Source organism: Leptomonas pyrrhocoris (genome assembly GCF_001293395.1).
Source record: "Leptomonas pyrrhocoris isolate H10 chromosome Unknown, whole genome shotgun sequence".
NCBI lineage: Eukaryota > Euglenozoa > Kinetoplastea > Trypanosomatida > Trypanosomatidae > Leptomonas > Leptomonas pyrrhocoris.
Genome location: NW_015438362.1, coordinates 189,270 through 216,970, shown reverse-complemented (window position 1 = coordinate 216,970; position 27,701 = coordinate 189,270). Strand labels below are relative to the sequence as shown.

Below are 27,701 nucleotides of genomic sequence, written 5' to 3'. Positions count from 1 at the left end.
CTCTCTATTTCTCTCGCGTTTTGCTGTTGTTTGCCGTGTGAACTGCTGCTGCTGCTGCTTTCTGCACAGGTATGGGGAATAGCGCGCCCATTGTCCTCACATCTGCGGCGACGCGTGTTATTCGAGAGGGACCTCAAACGCCAAAGTCCAGCAGAGAAAGACACATTAAAGCACAAGTTGCAGGGCCTCGCATCTCCTCCTCCTGTGGGAGTGGAACACGTCCTTGCTTGTTTCAATCAGCCGCAATAGCGGTCACGCGTCGAGGATGAAGCGAGCATACGACATCGTCGTCGTCGGCGCCGGTGCTGCCGGGTGCGCCGCCGCTCGTGCGTGCGCGCTTCGACACCCCGGCGCCTCCATCGCGCTGGTGGAACAGGGCACTCGCGCCTCCATGCCGCCAGTGATGCGCGTTCCATCCGTGCAACCCTTCATTACCTCTGCCCGTAAGGCCAGGCCGTTTCTGCGGACCTTTTATTGCGTGCCGGAGAAAAACTTAGCTGGACGCTCGCTGGCCTACTGTGTTGGCTGCGGCCTTGGTGGAAGCAGCTTGTGCAACGACATGAAGTACATGCGCGGAACGCGGCACGACTTTGAGCAATGGAAGGACCCAGCGTGGACCTTTGAGACGCTTCTACCCTTCTACAAATCTTTAGAGAGCAACGCTCGCGGCGGGTCGGCGGTGCACGGCGCGAACGGCCCGCTGCCGATCTCCGACGTGCAGCGCAGCAACCTCGACGCCAGCATGAACGTGCGCTTCTTTGAGGCGTGCGAGGCGGCCGGCGTGCCTGCCACCGACGACTTCAACGCCGGCAGCACAGACGGCTTCTCTGCGATGCAGAGCTACATCAAGCACGGCTCACGGGTGGGGGTGTTTGACGCGCTCGTGGAGGAGTCGAAGCACCGCACTCGCGGGCTCGACCTTTTGACCGAAACCGCTGTCGAGAAGATCTGCTGCGCGGCTGGTAAAGTGCGTGGAGTGGAGGTCGTGCACAAGGGAGCAGCACAAGAGTTGGCGGCGTCGCATGTTGTGGTATGCGCCGGTGCGTTGCGCAGTCCCCTGCTGCTGCAGCGCAGCGGCGTTGGCGCAGAGGGCGCCGTGGTGGATCTCCCCTCGGTGGGTCAAAACCTCATCACGACGACCACTGTCGACCTCATCTTCCGCATCGGCAACCCGGCCAACGTGTTCAGCAAATCGATCAGCTGGCGCAACGTGACCTACCTGGTCCAGCAATGGCGCGAGTACACAGAGGAGCGCACTGGGATCTTCACCTCTTTCCTGGAGGGCGTCGCGTACGTGCGTTCGCAGCCGCAACGCGACCACCCTGACCTGTCTCTGCAGTTCTTCCGCACCCCGCAGATGGGTACGGCGGACGGGGCGTCGTGCTGGCCGCTCGACGGCTTCACGATGCGCGTCACACACCACTACCCGTCTAGCCGCGGCGAGGTCCGCTACGGCGCGTCGCAGCAGCAGCAGCAGCAAAGGAAAGGCACTGGGTCCGCTGCCACAGCTGTGGTGCTTCGAAGCGGTCTTTTGGCGACGAAGGAAGATGTGCTGGCGATGGACGAAGGCGTCCAATGGGTTGGGTTGCTCACCTCGCGGGACGGCACTCTGCGCTCCGTCTACCACGTGAATGAGCGTGAAGAAAACGTGGGCCCCTTTTGGTCCTACAACGCGACGCTGCATCGGCCGCGTACCGCGCTGGCGACGCAGCGTGACACGGCAGCCTTCCTGGCGGAGGCGGTGCAGAGCGGAGGGGACCTCTTCGGCACCTGTGCGATCAACTCTGTCGTGGACGCAAAGCTGCGTGTGAAGGGCGTTGATGGGCTTTACGTGGCAGACAGCAGCGTGGTGCCGGCGCCGACGGTGGCGAGTAGTTCGACGGTGGGCAGCGCTATTGGCACTCGCGTCGCGTCGTTTATCGAGAGCTAATCTCCCCTGACCATTGTGTTGGCCGCCTTTTGGTGGTCACGTATGATGGAGTCGCGTCTTACAGACGGGCACGAAACTACTGCTACTTTCGTTGCCAGAGCAGCTCAGAAAACACACCAAAGAGTTTCACTCACGACACCCACGTTAAAAAGGGGAAAAAGAAGAGCCGTGAACACGGCTTTAGACGGACGTTAATGCAGAGGAAACAATCCTTGGGTTTTATGCTGCAGGGTGGTGCACGGCCAATTTTTGGTTGTTTTCATGCCACAGGTACCGCCGCTTCTTCACGGGTTGTACTTTCTCATGTTTTTATTAGTATTGTTCTTGTTTCAATTCTTGCTCTTCCGCTTTTAGCTCTCACCTTTTCTCGTCTCTGCCTTGGACTTGTGCGCACGTTTCTGTTTGGCGTGCAACTGCTTTATCTCTCTTTAACAAAAATTGAGAAAGAGCCCTTTCTTTTCTCCGGAGCTCCTTCCGAACACACGACGCACGCGCGGAGGTACGTAGCGCAAATCTCGTCGGTTTTCTGCATCGTGCTTACTCCCTTTCCAGTCCGGTGCACGGCCGACTCTCTGCACACCTCCAGCACGCAACCATAAAGCACATTATTTGTTCCCCTCATACATAGACTCTGCAAAACTACGCTGAACTATTTTTAATACAACGATACATAGGGTGGACGCTTCGACTCCGCTCTTCTCTTTCTTGCACGCACACTTCTTACTTTTACACATAGACAGCTCTCTACAACTGCGGCTCTTTCCTTTTGTTGAGGCATAGAAAAACGGCTGTACAGATTTTCACACTGCCGGAAGCGTCCCGTCGCCTCTTGGGGGATTTAGCGGTCGTTTCTTGATATATCTGGTTTGTTTGTTCTTCTAGATCTCCTCCATTTTTTTTTCGTTTTCTTTCTTATTGTGTAATGGCGTCCTACGCGGAGTTGCTGCAAACATGTTCGGAGTTTCAGGAGAACTTTGCCGCCCTCACGGGCAAGTACAACGCACTCGCGCTCGAGACGAAGAACACCAAGGCCGTGTGTGAGCTTCGGCAGCAGCAGCTGACGGAGGCAGCAGAACGGGAAGCGAAACAGCATCAACATTTGACAGCGTTGAAGAGAGAGCTCGAAGAAGCAGATGGATTTCGCGACAGGTACCGCGCGGCGTCGGCCACCGTCGAGCATCTCAAAGCCCAGGTAGCCGCTGCTCGCCAAGGCACTGCCGATGCGCTTTTGGAACACAGCCAGGAAGTGGAGCAGCTGAAGCAGCAGCTGGAGGACATGATGAAGCGGGTGGAGACGGCTGCCGACGGGCAGCGGCTGCGCGAGTCGCAGAGGCAGGTCGTAGAGCTGGAGGCGCGCGCCGCCACCGTCAACGCGCAGCTGCTTGAAGAGCGAGAGCGGCACAGCCAGCAGCTGCTGACAGCGCACAACGCGTTACGCGAGCAGCAAAGTCGCAACTTAGAGCTGGAGCAGCGCTATCGTGCAATGGAGGCGGAGGTGGCAGAGATGCGCGCGGCGGTGCGGCGGTCAACCGAACTGCAGAACGAAGCAGCGCTTCTCAAAGAGCGCTACGCGACGGCGGCGTCAGTGGCGCAGCACCAAGTAGAGGAACTCCGCACAGATGTCGAGGACACCCGCCGCCGACTTGCGCAGCTCAAACAAGACCACCAAGCGCAGTTAGACCAAAGAGAACTGGAGGTTGTCGAGGAGCGCCACATACTGAGCGAGCGCGTCGCCGCCCTCACGAGCGACGTCGCCGCTGCACAAAGCAGCCTCGCCGAGGAGAAGGCGCGCGCACGCAAGCTGCAGTCCAGCGGGGAGCAGCAGGTGCAGCGCGTGCGGGAGTCGACGCTGACGGAGATGAGCGCGCTCCGTCGTGCGCAGACGATTCTCAAGGAGGAGAACACGCGTCTGCGCTGGCACGTGGAGAAGGGCAACAACGACCTGCGCGAAAAGGATCAATTTCTCGCGGCAGCGCAGGAGCGCTACGACGCACTCGCCGCAAGGGTGAAAGAGTTGCAGCGACAGTTGGACGTGGCGGCGCAGCAGGAAGCGTGGCTCACTGTAGAGAAGGGCTCCGTGACGGACCAGCTCACCGCGGCGCGGCAGCAAATCGACGATCTCACAAAGGCGCTCGTCCACCACGACGAAGTCACCTTGCAGGTGCAGCAGCTGACGGTGCGACTGGACAACGCGACCGAGGACGCCCTGTGCAGCCGCCGGGCCGTGCTGCAGTGCGAGTCGAAATTGCACGACATGGAGGAGGCGGCGGCGCGGCAGGTGCGCGTCCTCCGCAAGGAATTGAAGGCGTACAAGAAGCAGTGTACCAGCGAAGCCGCGCGCGCTGACAGTCTGCGTCGCAAGCTGATGACGGCGCTGGTAGAGAAGGAAGCGGAAGTCTATCAAGCATCACGCGCGAGTGCTGGGCGGTGCATTACGTTGCCGGGCGCGGGCGAGCCGCCGGTGACGGTGCCAGCCCCTACGAGCAGCAGCTCTCCGTACGGAGGTGGCTACGACGTAATCGGCATGTTGCGCAGTCAAACGGAGCAGACGGAGGCCTTGCATGCCCGTCTTGTCCAGCTGGCGCGCTGAGCGTTTGGCTACCGTCTTCTGCTTCTTGCTTTAGCTGCTATTAATCACTGACGCGTTACGTGCACAACGTAGATGGCTTCATTTGTTAGATATCCTTCTTTTTTGGGGGGACTACTGAATAGACAACGATGTGTGTCATTAGATTGAACCATAAAACCGTGGTGAGGTTTGTTGTGTCTATGGAATGGGTGGGCATACAAGCGTTCTAATGATGTGTCTGCGGCTTTCTGCATTGACGTGCCGCTTTACAAATGGTGATAGCAGTACGTTTTATTGCTTGCGCTTGCTGTGCGCCCACGCCTCTCATCCTTTCCCTCCATGCATTAAAAGCTCAAGAAAGAAAGAACTTTTTTTCCCCCATGGAGTTTGTGCAACACTGCGTCAGTGCCCCCGACGCCGTTCCCGGTGTCACACCATCTCAGCTCCAGAAGAAAAAGAAAAATGGCTACCTTTCAAGCTCTTTTTTAAATTTTTTAAGGATGTAGACGAACATGGTTTTGACTTAACCTGTCGCTTTTCTCTCTTTTCTTTTCTTTTGTTTTACTTTTTTTTCAGGGCTAATAAGATGCACATGCGGAACCATTTCATTTCTCTTCTTCGTCTTCTTTGTTCTCCTCCTCTTCTCCACCGTCACTCCTCCTTACTCATTTTGCGTCCGTCTCTTACGCACACAACGCCCCGCTTCTTCACCTGTTGACGTATTGGTTTCCAGTTAGTATTTACCATATTCTTCTCTATTCCTCTTACACGCTTATTATTCAAAAAAAAAACCTCGCCCTTCACGTTCCTTTTCTCATCTTTCCATAATGACGGAGACCATCAAGTGGAAGAACGCGACGATTCAGGACGAGGTCGTCCCGAAGCAAAGCGAGATCAAGCTGCCCGATGACCTCGCGGAGCTCATCTACATGGCGAAGCTCGCGGAGGAGGCGGAGCGCTTCGATGAGATGCTACTGTGCATCCGCAAGTACGTGAAGCTGAACAGCGAGCTCGACACGGAGGAGCGCAACCTGCTCTCGGTGGCCTACAAGAACGTCATCACACCGCGCCGTAACGCGTGGCGCGTGATCACAACGATCGAGAGCCGTGAGAACGCCAAGGAGAACACCGCGACGATCCCGCTGGTGGTGAACATGCGCAAGGAGTTAGAGGCGGAGCTGTCCCCGCTGTGCGACGACCTGCTCAGTCTGCTCGACACCTACCTGATCCCCGCGGCGCAGGGTGGTGAGGCGAAGGTGTTCTACCTCAAGATGAAGGGCGACTACCACCGCTACTACGCCGAGATCGACTCCGGTGATGGCCAGAAGCTGGCTGCCCTCGACGCCTACCAGAAGGCGACGGATGTGGCCAACTCGTCCCTTGCTCCGACGCACCCCATTCGTCTCGGTCTGGCGCTGAATTTCTCCGTCTTCTACTACGAGATCATGAAGGAGCACGAGAAAGGCTTCCAGCTGGCTCGCCAGGCCTACGACGAGGCCGTGACGGAGCTGGAGACGCTCGACGACGAGGCCTACCACGAGTCGAACACGATCGTGCGTCTCCTCCGCGAGAACCTCAACCTGTGGACCGACGACCAGCTCTAAAGGCAGCCAAAAAGAAAAGAACCTTTGAAGAAAAAAGTGCGGCGCGCGCTACTTTGACTTCCTGGGTGTTGTCTTGATGACGCCGTTCTCGCTTTCGGTCTCCTCCTTCCTTCTCTAGCTCTACCACCTCTTGTTCTTTGCTCCGTGCTCGCAATGAAGTATAACGCTCCTCTTTCGCACGCTCGCCTTCCTACCCGTTTCGATGGGCACCTCGGCCTGCGTTCGTATGAAGGAGGAGTATAAGCGCCGGTGTTCTTGCGTGAGGAACACGGCGATGATAACACGACGAATGGACAACACATGCGTTTGTGAGCTTGGCGTTTCTCTACGCGACATCGATTGCCAGCACTCGCTTTCTTTCTTTTTCTCCGTTTTGTGGCAGAGTGTCGCACGTCAAACAGTGCCGCACCCTTTTTATCGAGCGCCTTTACCGAGCTACGTTTATCTTCGTTCCGTGGTTTTTTTTTTCTTGAGTTATTATTTTTACCTGTGTGCTTGTTCATTATTCGCAAACACACACGCGCGCTCAGGCGCCAACCTCTATATGTTTTTTTTTCCTTTTGTGCTTTTGTTTTGTGTGGGACGAGAAGGACTACCATTAGAAATGCAGAAGCAAATGGCAATGATGATCTCGTTTTGAGGAGATCCCCGCCACTGGTGTGGCAAAGAAACTGAGAGAAGAGGAAGCGCCGGTCCGCAGCGAATCGAAGAGAGGATGCTCAACTTCATATTGCACACCCTCTCTTCTTTCGTTGGTGCAAAATAAATATTTTCTTTCTTTTTTTCATCATACATTAAAGCTCTGAGAAAGTGATCACACAATGGAGAAAGAGGCAGATTTTTACGATTATGTTTATTAGGTTAGAAAGCTGTCCTTTTGTGTTTTTGACTGCGTCTCCTCGCTGATTTGCGATTTTCTTATAATTTTGTGTTTCTTTTTAGATGTGACGGAATAGGTGATGGGTAGAGAAGAGACATCGATGGTGGGTGACGACTTCAGACGGCTGCAGCAAACAAGGAAAATCTTTATGGAGACTAAATGGCAACGTGGGTGTTCTTCTCTTCTCCTTCCCCTCCTCCCCCTCCCCCCTTTTCATGGGTGTTTTTGAAAAACTCCCATATCTCTCTTTTCGCTCCTGCAACACCGTGATTTATCTCTCTTCTCCTTTGTGGCGTGATGGCTTTTTTCACTCTCTGTAAGATCGTTCTTTGAAGAGGAAAATGAGAAGTGACGCTACGACAAAGCTGCAAAATGTAAAAAAAAAGAAAAAGGAATTAAAAAGGGAGCATTTCAGCATTATGCGGAAACGCACGCAAGCACTTGCGCGCTTTCTCCGCTGCTTTTTAACTTTTGATTTACCCGTGGCCAATTCTTAGGTAAGAAATCATCCAAAAAGGAAAATAGACGGTGCTGCTTAAAAAAAAGAAGAGAGAAACGAATGGAGGGGAAAGGGTTTAACTGCAAAGAAAAGGACTAGCTCCGATGTTTGACGTAGAAAGGACAGAATGCTAGAAGGTACGGAGGTTGTATAGACGATTTCATATTCACGGGCGGCCACACACGGTCTCTCTCTCTCTCGCGTAGGCCGAGATAGCAATAATCGACTGTACCATCCTGATTCTTTCGGTGTTTGTCTCCTGTGCATTGTGTATCCCAGTCGTGAAGCGGGACGTGTGACTGATGTTTTATCCTACCTTTTTTTGTCTCTGATATGCCAAAAGAAAGAGAAAGACAATGAAACAGTGTGTAAGCGGTAATCAAAAAGCGCGCTGTTCTTCAGCAGCGGTGTTCGCGCAGATGTGGACTGCTCTGCACAGTAGCGGTGCGGTGAATCGAAGAGCACCTCTTTTCTTTGGCATTCATCGCTTCCGGACACTTCTCCAACGTTGCGATGGCGCGACTGTCTTGTTGATATGGCAGGTGCGTATGCATGCGGAGTTCTTTGTCGGTGCTACTGTGCTTTTTTGTTTGTTTCCTGTTGCGGTCTGTTGTTGGCTCGGCGCGCGCGTTCTCCGCATCGTTTCACTTCTACCGCGTGGAGTGTAACGATGTTGTGTGCGTTTGTGTTGCTGCTGTTCGATGTTTTCTTTTTTTTTTTTGCTCGCTTTGAAAGAAAGGGGAGAGCACCTAAAGCTGTTAATTTGCTAAATCGCGGTTGCGGATCGCCTTCCCGCACGACGCGCGCAGCCCAAGTTCGCCCCCCTCTCACTCCTTCGTTTCTTTTTTTCTCCCTTTGCTATTCTACTAGTGGTGAGCGCAATCCATTCGTCTCTACCCCCCCCCCCTTCTCAAGGGAGATCACACACTCGGGGACCACCAAAAACGTGCCAACAAGCAAGAATGGAAAAGCTCAATTTGGAGAAGCTGAGAGCACCTAAGTTTTATAATCACCTCTCTGTACATACACGCATGCACGCCACAAAGAAGAAATAGAAGAGCGATCCATCACGATTTGCCATTTTAGTCCTTACGACTTACCTTTTGTCTCTCGCCTATTATTATCGCATAGAACTTATCACGCTCACAGAAGCATAGAGACATTTCCGCAGATTGACATTAATGCAGATCAAGCCAACTTCGTTTAAAGGAACAAACACTGCCTGCTCTTCTCTAAATTAATCCCTATAATACTCGTAAACGATTACGTAGTCTCCTAAGCGCAGGCAATACCGCAGAATGCCGACGTGGCTGAGTGTGGCTGAAAAGCCAAGCGTTGCGAAGGAGTTGGCGCACAGCCTTTGTGGCGGAAACTGCCACACCATTGCCTCCTTGTCCCGCTTTAACCCTGTATTCGAGTTCAGCTTTGAAGGCAAAACGATGTTGGTCACCTCCGTCTCCGGCCATCTCATGGAGGACCAGTTTCCGCCCAACACCAAGAACTGGGCCTCGTACCCATTTCAGGGTCTCTTCAGCGCAAAGATCACCAAGTACGTACGCGCCGACCTCGAGCCGGTCAAGAAGAACCTGGAGGCTCTTGCAAGTCGAGCTGACACCCTCGTCCTGTGGCTGGACTGCGATCGCGAAGGCGAAAACATCTGCTTTGAGGTGATGCAAGTCGTGCAGAGCAAAAGGCCCCGTGTGCAGGTGAAGCGAGCTCACTTCTCCGCCCTCACCTCCCGCGATCTGCTGCACGCCGTGCACAACTTGCAGGCCCCCAATAAGCGCCTTTCGGAGGCGGTGGAGGCGCGTCAAGAGATGGACCTGCGCATAGGGGCGGCTTTTACGCGCTACCAAACCGTCAAGTTCCGCCACCTGTTTGAGGAGATCCCTGGGGTGTTAAGCTTCGGCCCCTGCCAGTTCCCGACGCTAGGCTTCATCGTGCGGCGGCACTGGCAACAGCAGGGTTTTGTACCTGAGGAGTTCTTCACGCTGAGCGTCCAGCACGGCGACACAAAGTTCCACAGCAGTCGTGGCTCCATGTACGATCAGGTGGCGGCGACGCTCGTCTACGAAAGCATGTTGCAGACGGCTGCAGAGGAAGGCCACACGGGCCGCATTACAGACGTGCAGCAGCGCCCAAGTCATCGACGACCGCCCGTTCCGCTCGCCACGGTGGTGATGCAGAAACTCGCCGCCACGCACTTGCGCATCTCATCTGAGCGGTGCATGACACTGGCCGAGTCGCTCTACCAAGAAGGTCTCATTTCCTACCCCCGCACGGAGACGGACTCGTACACCTTCCAACAAAACGAACTACTCGATTTGGTGCGCGCGCAGACATCGAACGCCGACGTGGCGGACTTCGTCCATGCGATGTTGGCGGACACGGCTACCCGTGTGCGTCCCCCGCTACGCGGCGGTCACAACGACAAGGCCCACCCGCCGATACACCCCACCAAGGCGTGGAATGCGACGCAGGAGGATCGCGGGAAGCTGTACAACTTAATTGTGCGCCACTTCCTCGCCTCCCTGTCGCCCGACGCCGTGGCAGCAACGACGCGCGTGTCGGCCGAGTTCGGCGGTGAAGTCTTCAGCGCCGGCGGCACCACCATCGTCCAGCGCGGGTGGTTGGATGTTTTCCCCTACGAGCGGTGGAACAACACCCTCATCCCAAACTACCAAGCTGGCGAGGCTTTTGAGCCGTCTGCGGTCCACCTCAGCAAAGGCTGCACCGCGGCCCCACCGCACCTGAGCGAGACAAACCTCATTTCCCTGATGGACAGCAACGGCATCGGCACGGATGCCACCATCGCCCAGCACATCAAGACCGTCCTCGACCGAGAATACGTGAGGCGTGAGGGACAGGCGCTGGTGCCGACGCGGCTCGGCATCGCACTGGCGTCCGCCTACGAGGCACTAGGCCTCGGCAGTCTCCTCCAGCCGCAGCTGCGTGCCCAGATGGAGCTGGCCATGGGCGACATCGCCAACGGCGGGGCGACAAAGGAGCAGGTGGTGGCGGCCGCCGTGCAGCTCTACGAGGAGATCTTTAGTCGTCTTTCTGCCAGCACGGCGGCCTTCTATGAAGAGCTGAAGCGTCATCTTGGGCCCGCTGCAGCTGCCGGCGGCGATTATCGTGACGCCACACTTGCAGATGCAACAGCAGCCGTAACCGGACCGGCGACGGTGGTAGCCGCCGGCCTGAGTGGTTGTGGGTCATGTGACCGCCGGATGGACCTCGTGGAGTGCCACGGCGAGCGCGAGGTGTGGGCGGTGCGGTGTGATGGGTGCAGCAAGTCGTATCGCGTGCCAAACGGTCGTCTCAACACACTGGAACCGGTGACGCCGCCGCACCGGTGCCCGCTTTGCGGGTTCGCGGTGTTGCGTGTGACAAACCGCGACAAGCAGACCTCCTACACCGTCTGCCCCTACTGCTTCACGCACCCGCCCACCGCGGGGTCGACGAGCGGCGTAGTGCCGGACATGGAGGCGACCGCTGAGTTTCGCTGCTTCCAGTGCATGGCAGACTGTCCACTGGCGAAGGGTCTCGAGTCGATTGGCATTACGCCGTGTATCGCGTGTCGGCAGAACGAACTGCGGCTGCGCGCGAGCTCCAACGGCTACTTCCTCTCCTGCAAAGGCTACCCGAGCTGCAGCCTGCTCGTGTCGCTCCCTGCGGCCACCGCAGTGAAACCCTGTCCCACGCAGCGGTGTCCCTCGTGCAACGCAGTCCTCCTCACCTTTGATTTTCGTGGGGTGCAGGGTGTGCCGGGTCTGAATACGGTGGATACCATCTGCGTGAGCTGTGACGCACGCATCAAAGACTACATCTCCGTCAAGGGCTTTCCCGCTGCGGGCAGCAACTCGGCTGGGGCGGGAGGCAACGGTAACGGCAGCAACGGCGGCCCGTCCAACGCCGCATACACGCTGCCCTCCGTTGTCGCCGCCGCGGCCTCCGGTCGACGCGGGGGTGGCGGCGGTAAGAAGAGCAGTGCCGGTGCTGCTGCTTCCGTGAACAAATCGGGTGATGGCGCAGGTGCGATGTGCGGGTGCGGGGTGCCGGCGAAGCAGCTGGTGTCTCGCAAGGAGGCATCGAAAGGCAAGCGCTTCTTAACCTGCGCCAACCGACAGTGTGGTTTCTTTCAGTGGCTAGACTGAACTGCTAAGGAGCGCCATGTATGTGTGTTTGTGCTGGTGGTTTGTGCGAAGCTTGCTGAAGCTCCCGAGCATTGGGAAGCTTCGTGGTTTTTTTTTTTCTGATCACTTGTTTCTTGTTATCTGTGTTTGTGTGGATGTGAAACGCAAGCGTATCCGCATGCAACCTCCCCTTCAGCTATTTGCGTTACTCTTCAACACAAGAATCATACACTAACACGACGTAACGCACAGCGACTTCTGCGATTTCACGTCCGGCCACGAAGCGTTCCAACGACGAACTCATCGAAATGTATCTCTCTTTCCCGTGATGCCGCAAGCACGTGTATTACGCTGCGAAGCGCTGCATTTGTAGTGCTCACGTGGTTGGCCAGCCCGTTGTATTTTATGTGTGCTTCTTGTGTTCTCTTCTCATTCCGCTGGACTCTCAACGCTGTCTCAGGATGAAAATCCATTTCTGCTTTCTTTCTTTCCTTTCGTTGTTGTCGGCGTTTGTCGAGGTCAGGCACATCGCTGCTGCTCTTCGTGACTTCTTGACTATTGCTCCCTAAAAAGTCTCGTCTTTTTTTTCTTGCTACTAGCCCTATTATTAGTATTTGATCCGAGTATTCCTGTTAAACCTCTGTATTTGCGCAACTCTTTTCTCTCTTTGTTGTAGTTGCGCGTTCCCTTTTTCTCTTGTTTTCCGCTATGTCAACTGAGTCACAATCGACGGCAGCGCAGCTGCCTGCGCCGCCCCCGGCGCTCCTGCCGGTGGAGGAGCCCCCCGTCACCACACAGCCCACCATGAATTTGGAAGGCGTCGCAGCGTCCACCGGAAACGGAGGCGGCAACACCAAGTCGCTGTTGTGCGACAACTGCAGCGCCAGCGGTCACCTGCGTCGCAACTGCCCAAAGATCAAGTGCAACCTGTGTGGCCGTCGCGGTCACTTCCGCCGTGACTGCCCGCAGGATCCCGCGAAGCGGCTTCGCTCTGTCGACGAGGCTGCGAATGAGCTGGACCATCGCTGGGCCGTCTGCCGCAGCTGTGGCTCCTCCCGGCATATCCAAGCTCAGTGCCCTGTCCGCTTTCAAGCCCTGGAGTGCTATCAATGCCACCAGCGGGGTCACATGATGACCACCTGCCCGCAGACGCGCTGCTTTAACTGCGGCACCTTCGGCCACAGCTCCCAGGTTTGCCACAGCAAGCCGCACTGCTTCCACTGCTCCCACTCTGGGCACCGCTCGTCAGAGTGCCCGATGCGCTCCAAGGGCCGCGTGTGTTATCAGTGCAACGAGCCGGGTCACGAGGCAGCGAACTGCCCCCAGGGACAACTGTGTCGCATGTGCCACCAACCAGGTCACCTCGTCGCCCACTGCCCGGAAGTGATGTGCGACGTCTGCCACGAGAAAGGCCATACTGCCGGCGTGTGTGAGAAGAACCACTGCGACAACTGCGGCGGCATGCATGGGACGGTGCATTGCCCGCAGCCATACGTGCCGCAGATGGCACACGACCGCCTCTCTGACGAGCACTCACCGGACGAAGACACCCCCGGAAGCAACAACGGTGACGACTCGGACAGCTCGAATGACTGCGAAACGCCGTCCACCGTGGCGATGAACGGGGGCGACAAGGCGAACAAGTCTACTGTGGCCGCAACGCAGGTGATCCCGCCCTACGTTACGCAAGCGATCGTCAAGCGCGAGGGACGGGTGGCGGTGGTGATCGACGGCGCCTACTTCGAGCGCTGCGTCACGCTCCGGCGTAACCGCGGCGACGCCGACTACTACCGCCACATCGCCGACGCCCTGCGGCACACCATCGACTTCCTTGGCGACATTTTCCAGCGAGAGCCCTTCGCTTACTGGTTTGACACGGACACCACCGCCTTCACGGAGTTCATTGAGACGTCCATGCCGCTCGCCCACCGCGAGCGCGCGTTCCGCGAGACAACAGCCCGCAAGCTCTACCTGACAGATGAGATGAATAGCGGCCGGTCGCTGCCGAACGTCGTGGCGAAGCTGGTCGGAGGCATGAAGCGCCAGCGGGGGTACACGGAGGACGGGCCTGGGCACGTGTGGGTGCAGACCGGCGTTGACGTGGCCACGGCGACGTGCGTGATTAGGCTCTTCCAAGATCACCGTCAGTTCCAGCAGGTGGTGCTGCTGTGTGGAGATGCTGACGTCTACCCTGCGGTGCAGTACTGCAACGGGCTGCGCCACACCACTCACCAGCACGCTGAATGCCCACCGGTGCGCGTGTGTGGGACATCGGACTCCATGTCGAAGCTGTACGGGCAGCATCAGGATCTGGCAGACTTTTTACCCCGTATCTTGCTCGACCGTCCCTCCCACACAGAAGCGGAACGAACCATCGAGTTCGCAACCTCTGAGGTCTTTCGCTCCGCTTGATAGAGTTGAGGCAGGTGGAGTCGTCCTCTTTTTGTTTTTATGAGTTTGCCTTGTATCGCTAATCGCAAGATTATATATGATTGCGTTAGTGTTTTCGAACTCTTTTTTTTTACGGTTACTTCTCTTTCCACGTGTGTGTGTGTGTGTGTGTGTGTGTGTGTGCGTGTATGGAGGTGAAGTGAAGTGGCTATTTATAAATGCTTGCTTTTCGTCTATCCTGATAAGCCCCCCAAAAGTTGTGCGGGCCGCAAACGATGGGAAACTTCAATTCCCCCCAAAAGAAAAGAAAAAGGCACGATTGTGAGGTGACGCATCAAAATGCACAAAGACATTATACGTTAATTTTTACGTTTTTCCTTCCTCTTTTGTTTTGTTTTTCCTTGAATTTTTGTTCCTATTTTTTCTGTAATTGGCAAGTATATGGTAATTGTGTTTTCCACATGTGTGTGTTGGTTTTCCTTTTTTCTTTTTCCTGATTTACGACGTCGAAAGAAAAGAGTTCTTTTTTTGAATCTGTCTTTTCCTTTCCTGGCCTGCCGATGCCGCGCGTTTCAGCACTACTGGTGCATGAAAGACCAGCGGATGCAAATACCCATGCCTGGACCTGAACGAGCGGTTCGCGCGCTTCATTACTGTTCGTGCAGATATCGATTACGTACGTATCTCATCAGAGTTGTCTGTGCGGCGTCTACTTCCAGTGCGGTCTAACTTTTTTGCCGTTGCCGGATTTCCATGCGTGATGAAAGAATTCCGTCCTGAGAGGCGAAGAAGCAAACCCCCGTGCTCTCGCTCTTCTCTTTTCAGTACTCTTTGTGTCTTTCCTTGTGTGTCTCTCCTTCTTTTTAAGTGGTCGCTGTCGATACTCAAATCTTTTTGTGTTGTTGGTGCCTCCGTTACCTCAGCCTGCGTGCGCGCCATGAACGCAGTCCCGCAACAGTATTACGACACCTGCGCTCAAGTGCGCCAATACCTTCAGCAGACACCCCCACAGCAACAACCGGCTCTGCAATCCCAAGCACACAGCTTTTCTTCTATGCTGTCGCCGTATCGTGTACTCACCACACCAGACTCGCCCGCCAACGTTGAATTCGTGCGCACCAACTTCCCCGCGCCATCCGACACAAAATCATCATCAACGGTGACGGATGTCCGTGAAGCCTCTGCGCACGGCGACCCGACAGCCGTGGGGTGGGAAGAGCTTAACTTGGAAGAGCGTTACGCACAGCTGCTGAGACGGATTGAAGACGGTACCCCAGGCTTGTAGCGCGCACACATGAATCAGTATGCTGCCTCTCTGTGATGCTCTCTTCTCTCCTCCTCTTCTTTGTTTGTGAGTGCGCGGTATAGCTTTTCTCTCTGTGTGTCAGTTTCTCGGCGACGGTCTCGCATTTTCGTCTTCTCGATTGTGGATGGAGACACTGCGCTTATTTCTATAGCAGTGGAACTTGCTGGGTTTTTTTCTTCTTCTTTTCTTACTCACCCGTCTGTCTCTCTTTGCATTCACTTCACTGCTCACTTTCACTTTCTTTTCTCTTTTTTCTTTTTAATTTGGACCAGAGCTGTGGTGGTTTTGCCCCTACGGATGGAATGCTCTGAGAGTCTCCATTAGTTATATTTGTAGCGCAGTTGCGTGTCGTCGCTTACGGTGCCGTGAAGTACTCCGCCAAGCAAACTCGATCTCGTTAGGTGAGTGCTGGCAGCACTCCTTTCTTGCGTGCCAAAAAAAGAGAGCGAAATCTGTTTTCTGTTTTGGTTAGACGTCAGCGATTCGCCGCGTCTCGCCATCGCTACGCAAAAAGTATGGGTCGCGGTCGAAATCCAAACTACCCGTCCTTCCCCTCGTCGTTCTCTTCTCTCTGTGTTTTGTGATGATTATTATCATTATTTTGCATTTTGATTTGGTAGCTGACTAAAACTTCACACCTAAGTGGGGAGAATTATACGTCTTTCGCTTGGCTATCCCCTCATTACCTCCACGCTCGCACGCCAATCGAGTCACGCAGCTCCCACCCACCCCGTTATCTCCTCTCCCGACCCCGCTGATGACTTTTTTTTTGATTTATTTCTTAGTTTTTCTCATTTTCCTTCTTTTCCTGGAACCCTTTGCACTGGAATCCGTAGCGGTTCTTTCTTTCCTTCCTTCCCCCTTCCATTCTATTTTGTAGAATAGTTTTCCTCATCGTTTTTTCCTTGTGTTTCTCTTCCAAACGATAAGGCTCACTAAATATGAAGCGCGCTTTGCGCACCATGTGCCCTGGGCATGGCGCACGCCTTCCTCGAATCTATTTCCTCACTGTTCTTCTCTGTGTAGCAGTTATCGTGCCTCGGTGCGCAGAAGGCGCGGCGGAGACGCAATGCTACGTAGCCGAAAACGGGACTAGATTTCTGTACGACAGCATTCGCGTTGGGGCTGCGTCATTGGGTGTGACATGCGCCCCCACCGACATCACCAGCAGCGATCCCTCGAACTACCTTACCTCGAACAGATACCCCGTGGCACTGGTGGCCACCGGCTCAGACGCGCAACTCAGCACCTACGTCACCGCCGTCACGTCCAAAAACAACAGTTTCACCGTCATGATCCCTTTTACAGATGGCACGACCATGTTCGCGAGTAACACGACCAGCACCTACTTCACCAGCAGCGAACCCGCCACGGAGATGCTGGCGTTGCTGACGTACGCACTGCGCACGCTGAATCCGCTCAAAATCGGCTTCGTGTTCAGCAGCCTCGTCAACAACGCAGTCAGCACCGCCGTTTATAACGAATTTGTGCTCCGCATGAACGGGCTGTCGCGCTCGAGCGATGTCGTGGCGTACAACCTCGTGACGGACAAACTCGACAATGAGGCATTCCCAGCATTCGTCGAAGTCCTCAAGAGCAGCGCTCGCTCCTGCGTCTTTTTATTCACCCCGTACGGCGGCGGCACCGCCGCTGTTTTCGAAGCGCTGATCACCGACAGCAACGTCAATGCAACCATTATGATGCCATCGTGGCTGATGGAGATGGGTATTCGCATTTACACCGAACTCAGTTCGCGCAACACCCCTCATTTGAAATCCCCCTCCTTCATCGTGATGTCTTCCAGTAACCCACACCCGCAGGACTCACGGTGGGCCGCGATGAGTACATTTGCACACGACGTCGGTGCATCCGCCTTGGTAAGTTACGGAGCCTACACTGCTACCGGGGTGCAGGCCGTCGCCGGCTGGATTGCAGGAAAACTTGCCGCGATGTCCCTTCTCCCCAGTTCTCTCCTATCCCCCTACGTGTATCAAACGACATACCAAACGTCTCTGTTTACGCTGCGCAGGTACACGGTGGGCGGCGATCTTCTTTTGGGTCCCTTCACCAATACGTGCAACGTTGGTGGCCGCATGGTGCTGGTGCACTCTTTGGCCGCCAAAGTGGACAAGGCCACCAATAAGGTCTACTACGGTCTGGACACCATCACAGACGCGGATATGCTGCTGAAGCCCACGGAGTGCCGCGCAGCAGACGTGAAGCTCGACGCCAGCCGTCTCGTGCAGGTGGGCCTGCTGGATTTTGCGACGTCGGTCAGCGGCACCGGAAACTATCTTTCCCGTCAGGCTGTGAAAGGCGGGCAGGCAAACACACCGGTCAGCTTCTACTGGCGCTCCCTGCCGATGAGCGCGGATGACGACGCGGCGGTTGCCGCCGCAGTCGCGGCTGATCCTGTGGCGGCGCTGACGGGTCCGATTCCGATGCCGCTGAAGAACACGTCTGCGTCCTCGCTGCTTCTCATCGAGCCCGTGTTCACCAGCACGGCGCTGTGGCAGCGCGACAGCAACGTTGTCTACCTGACGCCGACCAACGAGCAGCAGTGGGGTGCCATCGCCGCGATGTTGGCGGATCTGCCCTCACTTCGCCCTTTGCATTTTCTGACTCGAACAACTAGGAGTGCGAGCGGCAGCAGCGTGAATGCGGTGGCAAAGACAGTACTTGACTACGCTGGGTTGGCGAACGTCACTATCTTCGAAACAACTGAAGGACAATTCCGTTTCCCAATCAACGGGGTGATGGTGCTGAGCGGACTCACGGCATCCGACATGCCGTCTTTGGCAGCTCATATGCAGTCTTCGAAAAAGTTGTACGCGGTGATTTTGTTTGACGAGTTCACAGCTCTCTACAGTGATTTCCAAACGCACTTTCCGGCAACTAAGCTTTCGTCCACAAGCCGATTGCTGTTCGTGACGAACCTGTCGCACTGGCGCGGAGGAGGAAGCAGTCGGTCAGCGACCGTGCCAGCGTTGACGGAGTCGTTCGTGGCAGCGGTCCCAGATTCAGCCCAGCAGACCCCCGCCGCACTGCGTGCCTACCTCGCGTCGCGCGTGCTGCAGCAGCTGAGCAGCAGCGTGTCGGTGCCGTCGAGCAGCGCACTCCGAAACGTGTTGTACCAAAAGCAGATCCTGAACGTGGACGGCCTGCAGCTGGGACCTTTCCAACTCACCAACTGCGATTACAGCACCACCCTCGACTCTTTCACCTGCCACGAATTCCTAAATGCGGGTGCCGCCGCGTTGTACGTGTGGTCGTACGAGCGCGTGAGGGACCCCTCCACTCCTGTAATGGGCGGGCCTTATCTGCCACTGTCCTTCCGAAAACTCCCGAATGAAGCAGCGAGCCCTGGAGAGGCTAATTCCGCCACAGACAATGCAAACTCCGCCGCACTGTCCTCGTCGACATCACCGTCCGCTTCGTCCTCATCGCCATCGTCGCCCACATCGACCTCGTCGTCGTCATCGTCCTCATCATCAGAGGATTCAACGAACACCACCACAACATCCGTGGCGCCGCACGACCACGGGGGCTCGAACAGCTCCAGGAACACCACGATCATCGTGGTGGTGGTGTGCGCGTACGTGCTGGTGCTCGTCGTCGTGGCGGTGCTGCTGTGGCTGTGCTGCCGCGGCGACAGTCGCGACAACGGCAACGCGCCGAAGGACGCGTCACAGCCGGTGACGTTGATGTTCACCGACATCGAGAGCAGCACGGCGCTGTGGGCGATGGCGCCGCAAGCGATGGCGGCCGCCATGGTGATGCACCACAGCATGATGCGCGAGCTCATCGTGCGCTACAAGTGCTACGAGGTCAAGACCATCGGCGACTCCTTCATGATCGCGTGCGCCGACCCCTTCGCGGCGGTGCAGCTGGCGCGCGACGTGCAGCTGAACTTTTTGAACGCGGACTGGGGCAGCACCACCATCGACGACACGTACGCGGCGCTGGGCAAGGCGGGTGCGTGCGGTGGCGGCGGTGCGGCGCCGAGGGCGTGGAACGGGCTGCGCGTGCGCATCGGCGTGCACCGCGGGATGGCGGAGGTGCGGCTGGACGAGGTGACCAAAGGCTACGATTACTACGGCGAAACCGCGAACACGGCGGCGCGCACGGAGAGCGCCGGACGCGGCGGCCAGGTGCTGTGCACGTCGAGCGTGGTGGAGGCGCTCACGGCGGAGCAGCGCGGCATCGTGGATCTGATCGCCTGTGGCTCGTACCGCCTGCGCGGCGTGCCGGAGCTTGTGGAGATGTACGAGCTGCGCGTGGTGGAGGGCCGCGTGTTCTCGTCCAGCGCCGCGTACACCAACCCGCTGGTCGCGCTCGGCGATGCAGGTGGCGTGGCCGGCGCCGACAACCCGATGGTGAACAGCGATGATGACGACGACGACGATGCGGCCTCTCACGCGCCTAGCAACCTGGGCCAGGTGGAGGAAGTGCTGAATGTGTACTTTAGCGCGCACAGCGACCGGCAGAAGATCAAGCTGCTGCAGCGCAACTGCAAGTATTTCTCCCTGCCGAAGCTGCTGCGCAAGTCTTTCGCCTCCGACGATGCGTACCTGAACGCGCTCATCCAACTCGTTTCCGCACGCACGTCCGCCGTGATCGACTTCAAGCACCGGCTGCAGGAGTCTGACGCGATCGGTCCTTTGCTGGATGTCGTGGGCACCAACGCAGAGGAGGCGTGTGCAAGCGGTGCCACCACTCCGGCAGGGTGGGAATGGAACGCCGACCGTAGATGGATGATGGGCAATTCGTGCGCCCACAGCACCAATGACACCGTTGGATTCCTCTTAGACAGCAGTGTGCTGCGTATGCAGGATGGTGGTTGGGACACGTGTGAAACGGATGGGCCGGTGAAGGCAGCACAGAAAGACCCGGTGGGCAGTCCTTGCGATGCCGCTGACGTGGCAGAGCCACAGTACCTAAATGGCAAGCCCGCCGTCAACGGCAACAGGATCAGCACGTGCTTCGAGGAGGTGAACGGGATGCTGTTCCGCGTGATGGACACGACTGCGGGGCGCTGGGCGTTCTACAACGACACGAAGGACTTCGTCATGCACGTGCACTTCTCCTTGGACGTGTCGAGCGTGGTGCAGTGGGGACCTCGTGTGGTCGATGCGGTGCGTTACGTACCGGCGACAAACTGCTATGAGGGTGAGCTTCTTGTAGCGCCCCTTGCAACGGAGATCCTTCTGACTGGCAAGGTGAATGGGTACAGCACACGCTACAGTGCGACGTTAGCTGAGGATGACGACTAACTCTTCAAAGAGTTGAAGAAAGCTGCTAGTTTCTCCTCCTCTCTGTTCACGCAGTGTTGGCAGTAGTGTGTGCGCGCGTGTGTTGATGGCAATAGCTTCGGCGAGGTGCGCATTTGCGTGTGCCCTTCGCGAACGGCGTCACCGGTTTTATTCACGGCATCTCACTTTTCTTTTTCGCGGGCTATGCGCCAGCGTCATTAGGCCCTCTTTTTTTCGTACCAAGAAGCACTTTCCCACAGTGTATTGAGACAATGATAACGGTAACAAGTTTTTTTCTTCTATTCTGGTTCTCTACTATTTTGGATTGAGTGGTTTCTGTTCCTGTATTCCTGCGTTTAAAACGTAAACGCCGGAGTCGCATCGGGTTCGTTCTCTCCTGTGACGTCTTCGATGAGATTCCTTGGGATGAGGTGAACGTTCTCCTTTTCTCAGGCTATTGTTTCTCTCTCACACACACACACAGAGACGCCCGCACACAAATACTTTTTTTCACCTTCGCGCTTTGAACTCAGTAGATGGAGTGTGCTGACGGTGGGCTCCGAGTTGCATATCAACGGTGTAAATAATGTCCTTCTTTTCCTTTCTTTTTTTCGACTTTAATATATTTGTTACGGGTTTTTTTTGTTCCTGAACTTATTGCGGGGTTCTCTGCACCTTTTAAGCAGTCCTACACCTTTGGTGTTTCCAATCTTTTTTTCTTCACTTCCTGCATGAAAAGCTTTGGGTTTGATCTTTCGATAGAAAATGAAAATGCAACGCCAGCAAAGCCCTACCGAAAGCTGCTTTCATTGTTGTTGCTGTTCTGTTGTTCTCCTCATGCATTCTCTCACTGCCTGGTGTCTTCGTGTTTTCTCACTTTCTTTCTTTCTTTTTTTTTTACCCTCCTTCATCAGTCAAGTCCCCAACACATGTGACTTCACGTCTTGCTCTATCAAGCGATGTACACTATCCGTTTTCTCAAAAAGGTTTGACGTTTTCCTTCCGGCGTCAAACCGGTGTTGAAGGTTTTCTTCTATTATTACTATCATTTTATTGCTATGGGATGATTTCTGGAATACCGTTACCTTAAGCTGTGTGCTTTACTTTTTGTATGCGTGCGTGTGTGCATGCCTTTTCCATCAATGGTACGTAGCACGTGTGATCAACAAGTTGGCACGCATGTTGTTGTTTTCCTCCTCCTACCTGATGTTCAGCACCTCGGGGAGAACAGCGTCTTATCAGGCTTACTATTTTTTTTTCTTAAATATTTCTCTATTTGTCCTCTTTTTCTCCGTGGATGTGTATTATGTTTTGCCACGCTCTTGTCTTCCCAAGAAACAGGTTAAGAAACGGGAAAAGCTCAGAAGAGCGTTAGCGCAGCGGAGACGTCTCGATGGGAAGCCGCCCCATTTGGTGCGAGAGCAACAATGCTTTTTTTTTCTCTTTCTTGCATAATGCTGTGGTCTGCTTGGGAAAATGCTCTTATGCTTCCTGCTCCCAGAGCAGTTGTCATCACTGCGTGCTTTCTTCGATACCATGATCGCAGCAATCTGTTGTGGACTCTCGAAAACAAAAAGGTTTCGTGGCAGACAAAGCTCTGTATTTGTTTAACTTCACTTTTCCCTTCGTTGACTTTTGGTTTGCGTCTTGTCTTTCATCATTCATAAATACTTCTTTATGGTCCGCTTCGTTGAATTAGGTGACCAACGTACTGCTCTTCTGCACAACATGAAAAGATTATCGGCACATGTTTCGAGCACACAACTTCGTATTCACGCTATCTAGCTATTATTACTGTTACGATTATTGCTTCCGCGCTGTCGTGTGGGAAAAAGAAAAAGAAAATTTTCCTTTGCTTCTCAACTTCATTGAGCTGTAGGTCCCCACAGCAATGAGCAGCGACGACGAGTGCCCTGAGCTGATCTCGGCCCGTGTTCCCGTGACGGTGCTCACGGGATTTTTAGGGAGCGGCAAGACAACCCTGCTGCACTACATCCTCTCCGCCAACCATCACATGCGGATTGCGGTGATTGTGAACGAGTTTGAATTTGGAAAGACGATCGAGAAAGGTTTGACGTTGAAGAGTTCCCAGAAGCCGGATGATGAGTGGCTGGAGCTCAACAACGGCTGCATGTGCTGCACCGCGCAAACACAAACCGTGAAGGCGCTGGAGTCGCTCATGCAACGCAAGGGTACCTTCGACTTAATTCTGGTAGAAACCTCAGGACTGGCGGACCCGGGCCCGATTGCGTCCATGTTTTGGCAAGACAAGGCTCTCTGCGGCGCCCTCTACCTCTCTGGTATTGTGACCCTGGTGGACTCGGTGAACATCCACAAGTACCTGCAGGACCCCGATGTCCAAAAGGAAGCCACACGTCAGATTCTCATGGCAGATAAGGTGGTGTTGAACAAGTGCGATATCGCGTCTGCAGCGCAGCAGCAGGTGGCATTGGCGTGCGTGCAGCAGATCAATCCCGTTGCGGAGGTCATCAAGAGTGACCACTCGCGCGTGTCGAACTTGCGCGAGATTCTCTTCATCGACACAACGCGAAGGGCGCCGGAGCTGCAGCACCTGCACGAGCACCACCACTCCTCCATCACAGCGGTCTCCCTCGAGTTTTTTGAAGCCGAGCACGCTCTCGCCGTCAGCTCGCCGCGTGACGTCGACACGATTTGCAAAGAACTCTTGTACAAAGGGCACGAGTACGGGTTTGAGGTGGTACGGTGCAAGGCTGCGATCTGGTGCTGCGAGAAGGGCGAATACAGCCTCCTGCAGCTCCAGAGCATTGGTGACTTGTTCGATGTGACCAGGATGGAGGGCCGAAGTGTTCCTTTCGGCTGCACTCGCGCGCTCGTGCTGGGGAAAAAGCTGGATGAAGAAAAACTGAGGAGTATCTTTTCGAAGCATCTGAAGTCTTCGGCGTAGAACCTCCTTTTTTGTTGCTTTCTCCGCCGGTGGTGTGGGGTAAAAGCCCCTCGAAGGTTCACCTACTGGCGAGGGAAAAACATATATTCTTTGAAGCGCTTATCCTCTCAATGCTTCCTACCTGGGAAGTGGACTGCAACGTGTGCCTTCTTTTAGTTTCCTTTACTTCGTTCTCTTTGCTTATTCTGTGAAACTATTATTATTATTAATTGCTGATCGAAACGCATTCGTAATAACTAATTGGCAGTCTCCGTATTGGAGAAGCTTAAGGTTGTCTGCTGGCGTGTGCTGAAGCATGTCTACCGTTGCATCGAACAAACCCGAAGCTATTCCCCTTGCTGTTTGCGGATCATCAAGCTGTTTATGTACTATGCGCGTTGTTCTGGTATTTCGCCTTTCTTTTTGGTTGGTTGGTTTTGTTTTAATGAAGTGGGAAGGACTGATGGTTGCTATAGCGTGTTTTTCCGCCGACAGTGACCTGCGTGTGAGAGCGCGCAGGACACACACACACAGGCAGAACATGCGTTTCATCGTTCTTGAGGTTGGAAGTTTTTTCCTCGTTGCAGTAAGACGGTATACGAGGCTCCCTTCATCGTTGTCGCCTAGCTTTCTCTCCTCTTTGCAACTCTGCTTTCCCTTTTTCTCATCTCCGTTTACCGTTGCTGCTCTTGAACGGATCGATTCAGCTGCGAAGGTCCTTTTTTTCTGTTCCTGCGGCTCCCCTTCAAACCATACAGCCTCATTGTTTTCTTTCCATCGCCTCACTGCGGATGGAAGAGAAGTTTCTCAAAGGACGTCAAGAGCGCGAGGAGCAGCGGCAGCAGCGCTCCCAGGATGGGGTCGAAATCACAGCCCAACGGCAGCAGTACGAGGCCGAGGCAGACCAACTCGAAACTGCAGTGACGCAGCTCTTGAAGGAGAACAATGTGACAGAGTCGCAGAAGCGCATCGATGCTCTGCGGACGCTTGTGCAGGACACGTCCAATACCGTTTCTCTCACTGCGCATGACATGGCTAAAGCCAACGCGATTCTTGCTCGGCTGCAGCAGCTAGTGGACGCGGCGAAGAGCGCCGAAACAGGGCCGAAGAAGTTCAAGTTTTCTTCTCGGCTGAAAGCAAAAACGAGCAGCAGCCCCTCGACGTGCTCACCCACCACCTCAGCGGAATCACGAAACGCAGCTGCCACGACTGCGCGAGCCGAGATAACAAATGTCACCGCTTCTCACGCGGACGGGCGTGGCAGCTCCACCGCCGGCTTTGGCAACTCCTACGGGCCGTCGGCTGGCACGGACCTTTTCATTGCCTCCTCGAAGGGCGTCTTCATCAACCGATGCACGGACTGCTCCATCTTCTGTCTGCCGATTGCAGGGTCCGTTTTTCTCTCCGGCTGCGCCAACTGCCGCGTCTACGTGGCGTGCCATCAGCTGCGTTTGAAGGACTGCCGAGACACGGACATCTTTGTCTGGTGCGCCTCCACGCCCATCGTCGAAACGTGTTCGAACACGCGCTTTGGTCCTTATTGTTGCTGGGAGGGCCTTCTGCGCTCTACCGCAAGTGATGGCGCGACGTACGCCACACACGCGGAGTGGGTGCGCTGCGTCGGCGAAATCGCAGACACCGCCCACACGGAGCAAAACTACACGAACGTGGATGATTTTCAGTGGGTGAGAAAGACGGCCAGTCCGCATTGGCGGGTGATGACGGACAAGGAAGAGTCACGCAGCAACGTTGTTTTTGGGCCGGCGACGCCTCCGAACAAGATGGTCTGATTCTCAAAAAAGAAAACTTGCGAATCGCACAACACGACGATAACGATGAAGGAGAGATGCTCTTCGCTTGATGCCACTGTCTCCCTCTTAATTGTTTTTTTTTTTTTCTTGATGGGTGTTTGCGACTTGCAGCTTTCATGAGCTGAGTCGTTGTTGTAATAATGAAAAAAGAAGAGAGGGAGATGCGTTTCATGCGGCTATCAGGCTGATCCGGCCGCTGCCTATGAAAACATGTATAAGGATCACTTGCACCGTAGGGTTTGCTCAGAGAAACTTAAACCGAAGAAAAAGTACACGAAAGTTAACACAGCAATCAAGCGTTGTAATGTACGTGGGGAGTAGCGTGAAGAAGGCAAACGTTGAGCTAGGAAACGCCTCTTTCCTCTTTCCTTCCTGGACTCTTTCTTGAAACTACCGGATATGCTTCTCATATTTTCGTCACACGTCACCCACGCAATACAACGGTGGTTTCTTCTTCTTCTTTCCCCCTAGGAACACGTTTGCCTTCCTGCGGTACGGGAAGCATACAACCTCGTTTTTACCACTCAACAAAAACAACCAGATTTTCTTCCTCTGTGCGTGTGTGTGCGCGCCGTTGCGCGATTACAGCAGCACCTAGCGTTCCTTCTTTTTCTCTTCCAGTAGCACTAAACTTGAAATCGAAGCAGTATTTACCGTATATTTTAATTTATTTGTTCATCGACTAGCGAACAACGAACCCCTGTGACCATGAACATTCGTCAGCGGAAGGCGGAGCGCCACAAGGAGACGCTGCGGAAGCTGAGTCAGGAAGGCGGAAACAAGTACTGCTTTGACTGCGACATGCGGGGTCCCCTCTACGTCGTGTCGGACTTCAACATCCTCGTCTGCTCCAGCTGCAGCGCGGTGCATCGCTCCTTCCAGCACAAAGTGAAGGGCATCACGATGAGCGAGTTCAACGAGGACGAGATCGCACGTTTCATGCTCGGCGGAAACGACACCGCGGAAAAGGTGTGGCTGAACATGTTCAAAGGGAGGTACCCCGCCTCCGGGGACGTGCTGGCGCTGAAGGACTTTATCCGGGACACGTTTGTGAACCGGCGCTACTGCGATCAGGCTGCCCACGCCAGTCTGATGAAGGCGTGGGAGGACCCACAGGCCGCCCTGGCCGCCCCGCCAAAGGCACCAGCAGCAGCAGTAGCGGCCGCCACCTCACTGGCTCCACCTCCACCCCCTCCATCAGCCCCGGCAAAGCCCACGGCAGAACCACAGCGAGTAACGTCGGCACCGGCGAGTGCGCAGCCGCCGGCAACGGACAACGTCTTCGACGACTTGTTTGCAGCGCCCGTCCAGGCACCCGCCATGCCGCCACCACCCTCGTCCTCTGCGACTGCGGCGCCTCCGCCAACGGTCCCCGCTCCGCTGCCACCTCCGCAGAATGTGTCAAGCCTTGTGGATGATCTCTTTGCTGGTGCACCTGCCGCACCTCCGCCAGTCACCTCGGCACCGACCAGCGGCTACTCTTCTGCCCAGCCCCAGCAATTTGCCGGCTTTGGCGGTCCCTCCTACACACCGTCGGCGGCACCTCAACAAAGTCCGTACGTGGACAGCACCTACGCTAGCCAGCCATTTTCGTCTGGCATGCCGCCGCCTTCGCAGCAGCAGCAGCAGTTCTTCAACTTTAGCGGACCTCCGCCACAAACCACGTACGGAAACCTACCAAATGCCTTTGGTAACTTTAGCAGTAACTTTGCGCCGGGTATGCCTTCAATGCAGCAACAGGCACCGCAGCAGCAGCAGCAGCAGTACCTCGGGTACAGCGCGCCGTTCAATGCACCTCCAATGCCGACTCAAGTCCCATACGCCGCCTACAACGGCGCAGCGCAGACTCCCTTTTCGGGGCCACCACCTTCGCAACATCAACAGCAGCAGCATCAACAACCGGTAGCGGACTTCAGCGCACCACTAACATCCACCCACCCCACGCACGCGAACGATCCCTTCAAGAATCTGGGCGATGCGAGTGTCTTTGCCCACCTCGGCGGCCCTCCCACGGGAGCGGTGCAGCAGCCATCGGGCGGTGGGCCGAGTTCGTCCCAGCCCGCTCCACCGCAGAACGCGTTGCCGAGTTCGTGGGGTCAGCCGGCACCTTCTCCGGCGCAACCGTTTGCGTGGGGAGAGCCGATGCCTCAGCAGCAGCAGCAGCAGCCGTCTCCGAACAACTATATGGGTGTGCCGCCGCCTTCCTCCACCTCCACCGATCCCTCAGGAATGCCGTTCGGTTCCCCGCATGGACAGGGATGGGGCTCTTCTGCGTCCAAAACATCGTCCAGTCCGAACCGCAGCCGCATCACCGTGCTCTCCGTGACGAAGTCCAACGAGCCTGCGAAGGATGTTCCGCCAATGTGGCAGTGAGAAAGAAGTGTGGCAGAGTAATATATATTGCGAACACAACTTTGC

At 55.4% G+C, this 27,701-nt stretch overlaps 10 protein-coding genes across 13 annotated transcripts; all 10 read left to right on the top strand.

Annotated features, from left to right (window-relative positions):
* Positions 1-68: 68 nt before the first annotated feature.
* Positions 69-1,930, top strand: ABB37_03710 (putative mitochondrial oxidoreductase; the record flags this gene model as incomplete). The annotated part of the gene is made up of 1 exon (XM_015801127.1): positions 69-1,930. Exon 1 carries the CDS (start codon positions 266-268, stop codon positions 1,928-1,930), a length of 1,665 nt encoding a protein of 554 aa, XP_015659747.1. The 5' UTR covers positions 69-265.
* A 442-nt stretch (positions 1,931-2,372) lies between these two features.
* Positions 2,373-4,520, top strand: ABB37_03709 (hypothetical protein; the record flags this gene model as incomplete). 2 transcript variants are annotated; one of them, XM_015801126.1, is made up of 1 exon in its annotated part: positions 2,373-4,520. In XM_015801126.1, the coding sequence occupies exon 1, from the start codon at positions 2,853-2,855 to the stop codon at positions 4,518-4,520; it is 1,668 nt and encodes a 555-aa protein (XP_015659746.1). In that variant the 5' UTR covers positions 2,373-2,852. The 2 variants fall into 2 exon arrangements, with proteins under 2 accessions (XP_015659746.1, XP_015659745.1); XM_015801125.1 differs by having other exon boundaries at positions 2,377-4,520.
* Positions 4,521-5,231: 711 nt separating this feature from the next.
* Positions 5,232-6,103, top strand: ABB37_03708 (14-3-3 protein-like protein; the record flags this gene model as incomplete). Of its 2 annotated transcripts, none has more annotated exons than XM_015801124.1 (1): positions 5,232-6,103. In XM_015801124.1, exon 1 carries the CDS (start codon positions 5,327-5,329, stop codon positions 6,101-6,103), a length of 777 nt encoding a protein of 258 aa, XP_015659744.1. In that variant the 5' UTR covers positions 5,232-5,326. The 2 variants fall into 2 exon arrangements, with proteins under 2 accessions (XP_015659744.1, XP_015659743.1); XM_015801123.1 differs by having other exon boundaries at positions 5,236-6,103.
* Positions 6,104-8,780: 2,677 nt separating this feature from the next.
* ABB37_03707 (putative DNA topoisomerase III) lies at positions 8,781-11,639 on the top strand (the record flags this gene model as incomplete). The annotated part of the gene is made up of 1 exon (XM_015801122.1): positions 8,781-11,639. One exon carries the CDS (start codon positions 8,781-8,783, stop codon positions 11,637-11,639), a length of 2,859 nt encoding a protein of 952 aa, XP_015659742.1.
* A 438-nt stretch (positions 11,640-12,077) lies between these two features.
* ABB37_03706 (hypothetical protein) lies at positions 12,078-14,030 on the top strand (the record flags this gene model as incomplete). Of its 2 annotated transcripts, none has more annotated exons than XM_015801121.1 (1): positions 12,078-14,030. In XM_015801121.1, exon 1 carries the CDS (start codon positions 12,327-12,329, stop codon positions 14,028-14,030), a length of 1,704 nt encoding a protein of 567 aa, XP_015659741.1. In that variant the 5' UTR covers positions 12,078-12,326. The 2 variants fall into 2 exon arrangements, with proteins under 2 accessions (XP_015659741.1, XP_015659740.1); XM_015801120.1 differs by having other exon boundaries at positions 12,141-14,030.
* Positions 14,031-14,769: 739 nt separating this feature from the next.
* ABB37_03705 (hypothetical protein) lies at positions 14,770-15,294 on the top strand (the record flags this gene model as incomplete). Its single annotated transcript, XM_015801119.1, has 1 exon — positions 14,770-15,294. The coding sequence occupies one exon, from the start codon at positions 14,770-14,772 to the stop codon at positions 15,292-15,294; it is 525 nt and encodes a 174-aa protein (XP_015659739.1).
* An 805-nt stretch (positions 15,295-16,099) lies between these two features.
* Positions 16,100-20,588, top strand: ABB37_03704 (receptor-type adenylate cyclase a-like protein; the record flags this gene model as incomplete). Its single annotated transcript, XM_015801118.1, has 1 exon — positions 16,100-20,588. Exon 1 carries the CDS (start codon positions 16,257-16,259, stop codon positions 20,586-20,588), a length of 4,332 nt encoding a protein of 1,443 aa, XP_015659738.1. The 5' UTR covers positions 16,100-16,256.
* Positions 20,589-22,265: 1,677 nt separating this feature from the next.
* ABB37_03703 (hypothetical protein) lies at positions 22,266-23,493 on the top strand (the record flags this gene model as incomplete). Its single annotated transcript, XM_015801117.1, has 1 exon — positions 22,266-23,493. Exon 1 carries the CDS (start codon positions 22,459-22,461, stop codon positions 23,491-23,493), a length of 1,035 nt encoding a protein of 344 aa, XP_015659737.1. The 5' UTR covers positions 22,266-22,458.
* A 685-nt stretch (positions 23,494-24,178) lies between these two features.
* On the top strand, positions 24,179-25,262 carry ABB37_03702 (hypothetical protein; the record flags this gene model as incomplete). Its single annotated transcript, XM_015801116.1, has 1 exon — positions 24,179-25,262. The coding sequence occupies exon 1, from the start codon at positions 24,264-24,266 to the stop codon at positions 25,260-25,262; it is 999 nt and encodes a 332-aa protein (XP_015659736.1). The 5' UTR covers positions 24,179-24,263.
* Positions 25,263-25,753: 491 nt separating this feature from the next.
* On the top strand, positions 25,754-27,656 carry ABB37_03701 (putative ADP-ribosylation factor GTPase activating protein; the record flags this gene model as incomplete). The annotated part of the gene is made up of 1 exon (XM_015801115.1): positions 25,754-27,656. Exon 1 carries the CDS (start codon positions 25,992-25,994, stop codon positions 27,654-27,656), a length of 1,665 nt encoding a protein of 554 aa, XP_015659735.1. The 5' UTR covers positions 25,754-25,991.
* Between the last annotated feature and the right edge of the window lie 45 nt (positions 27,657-27,701).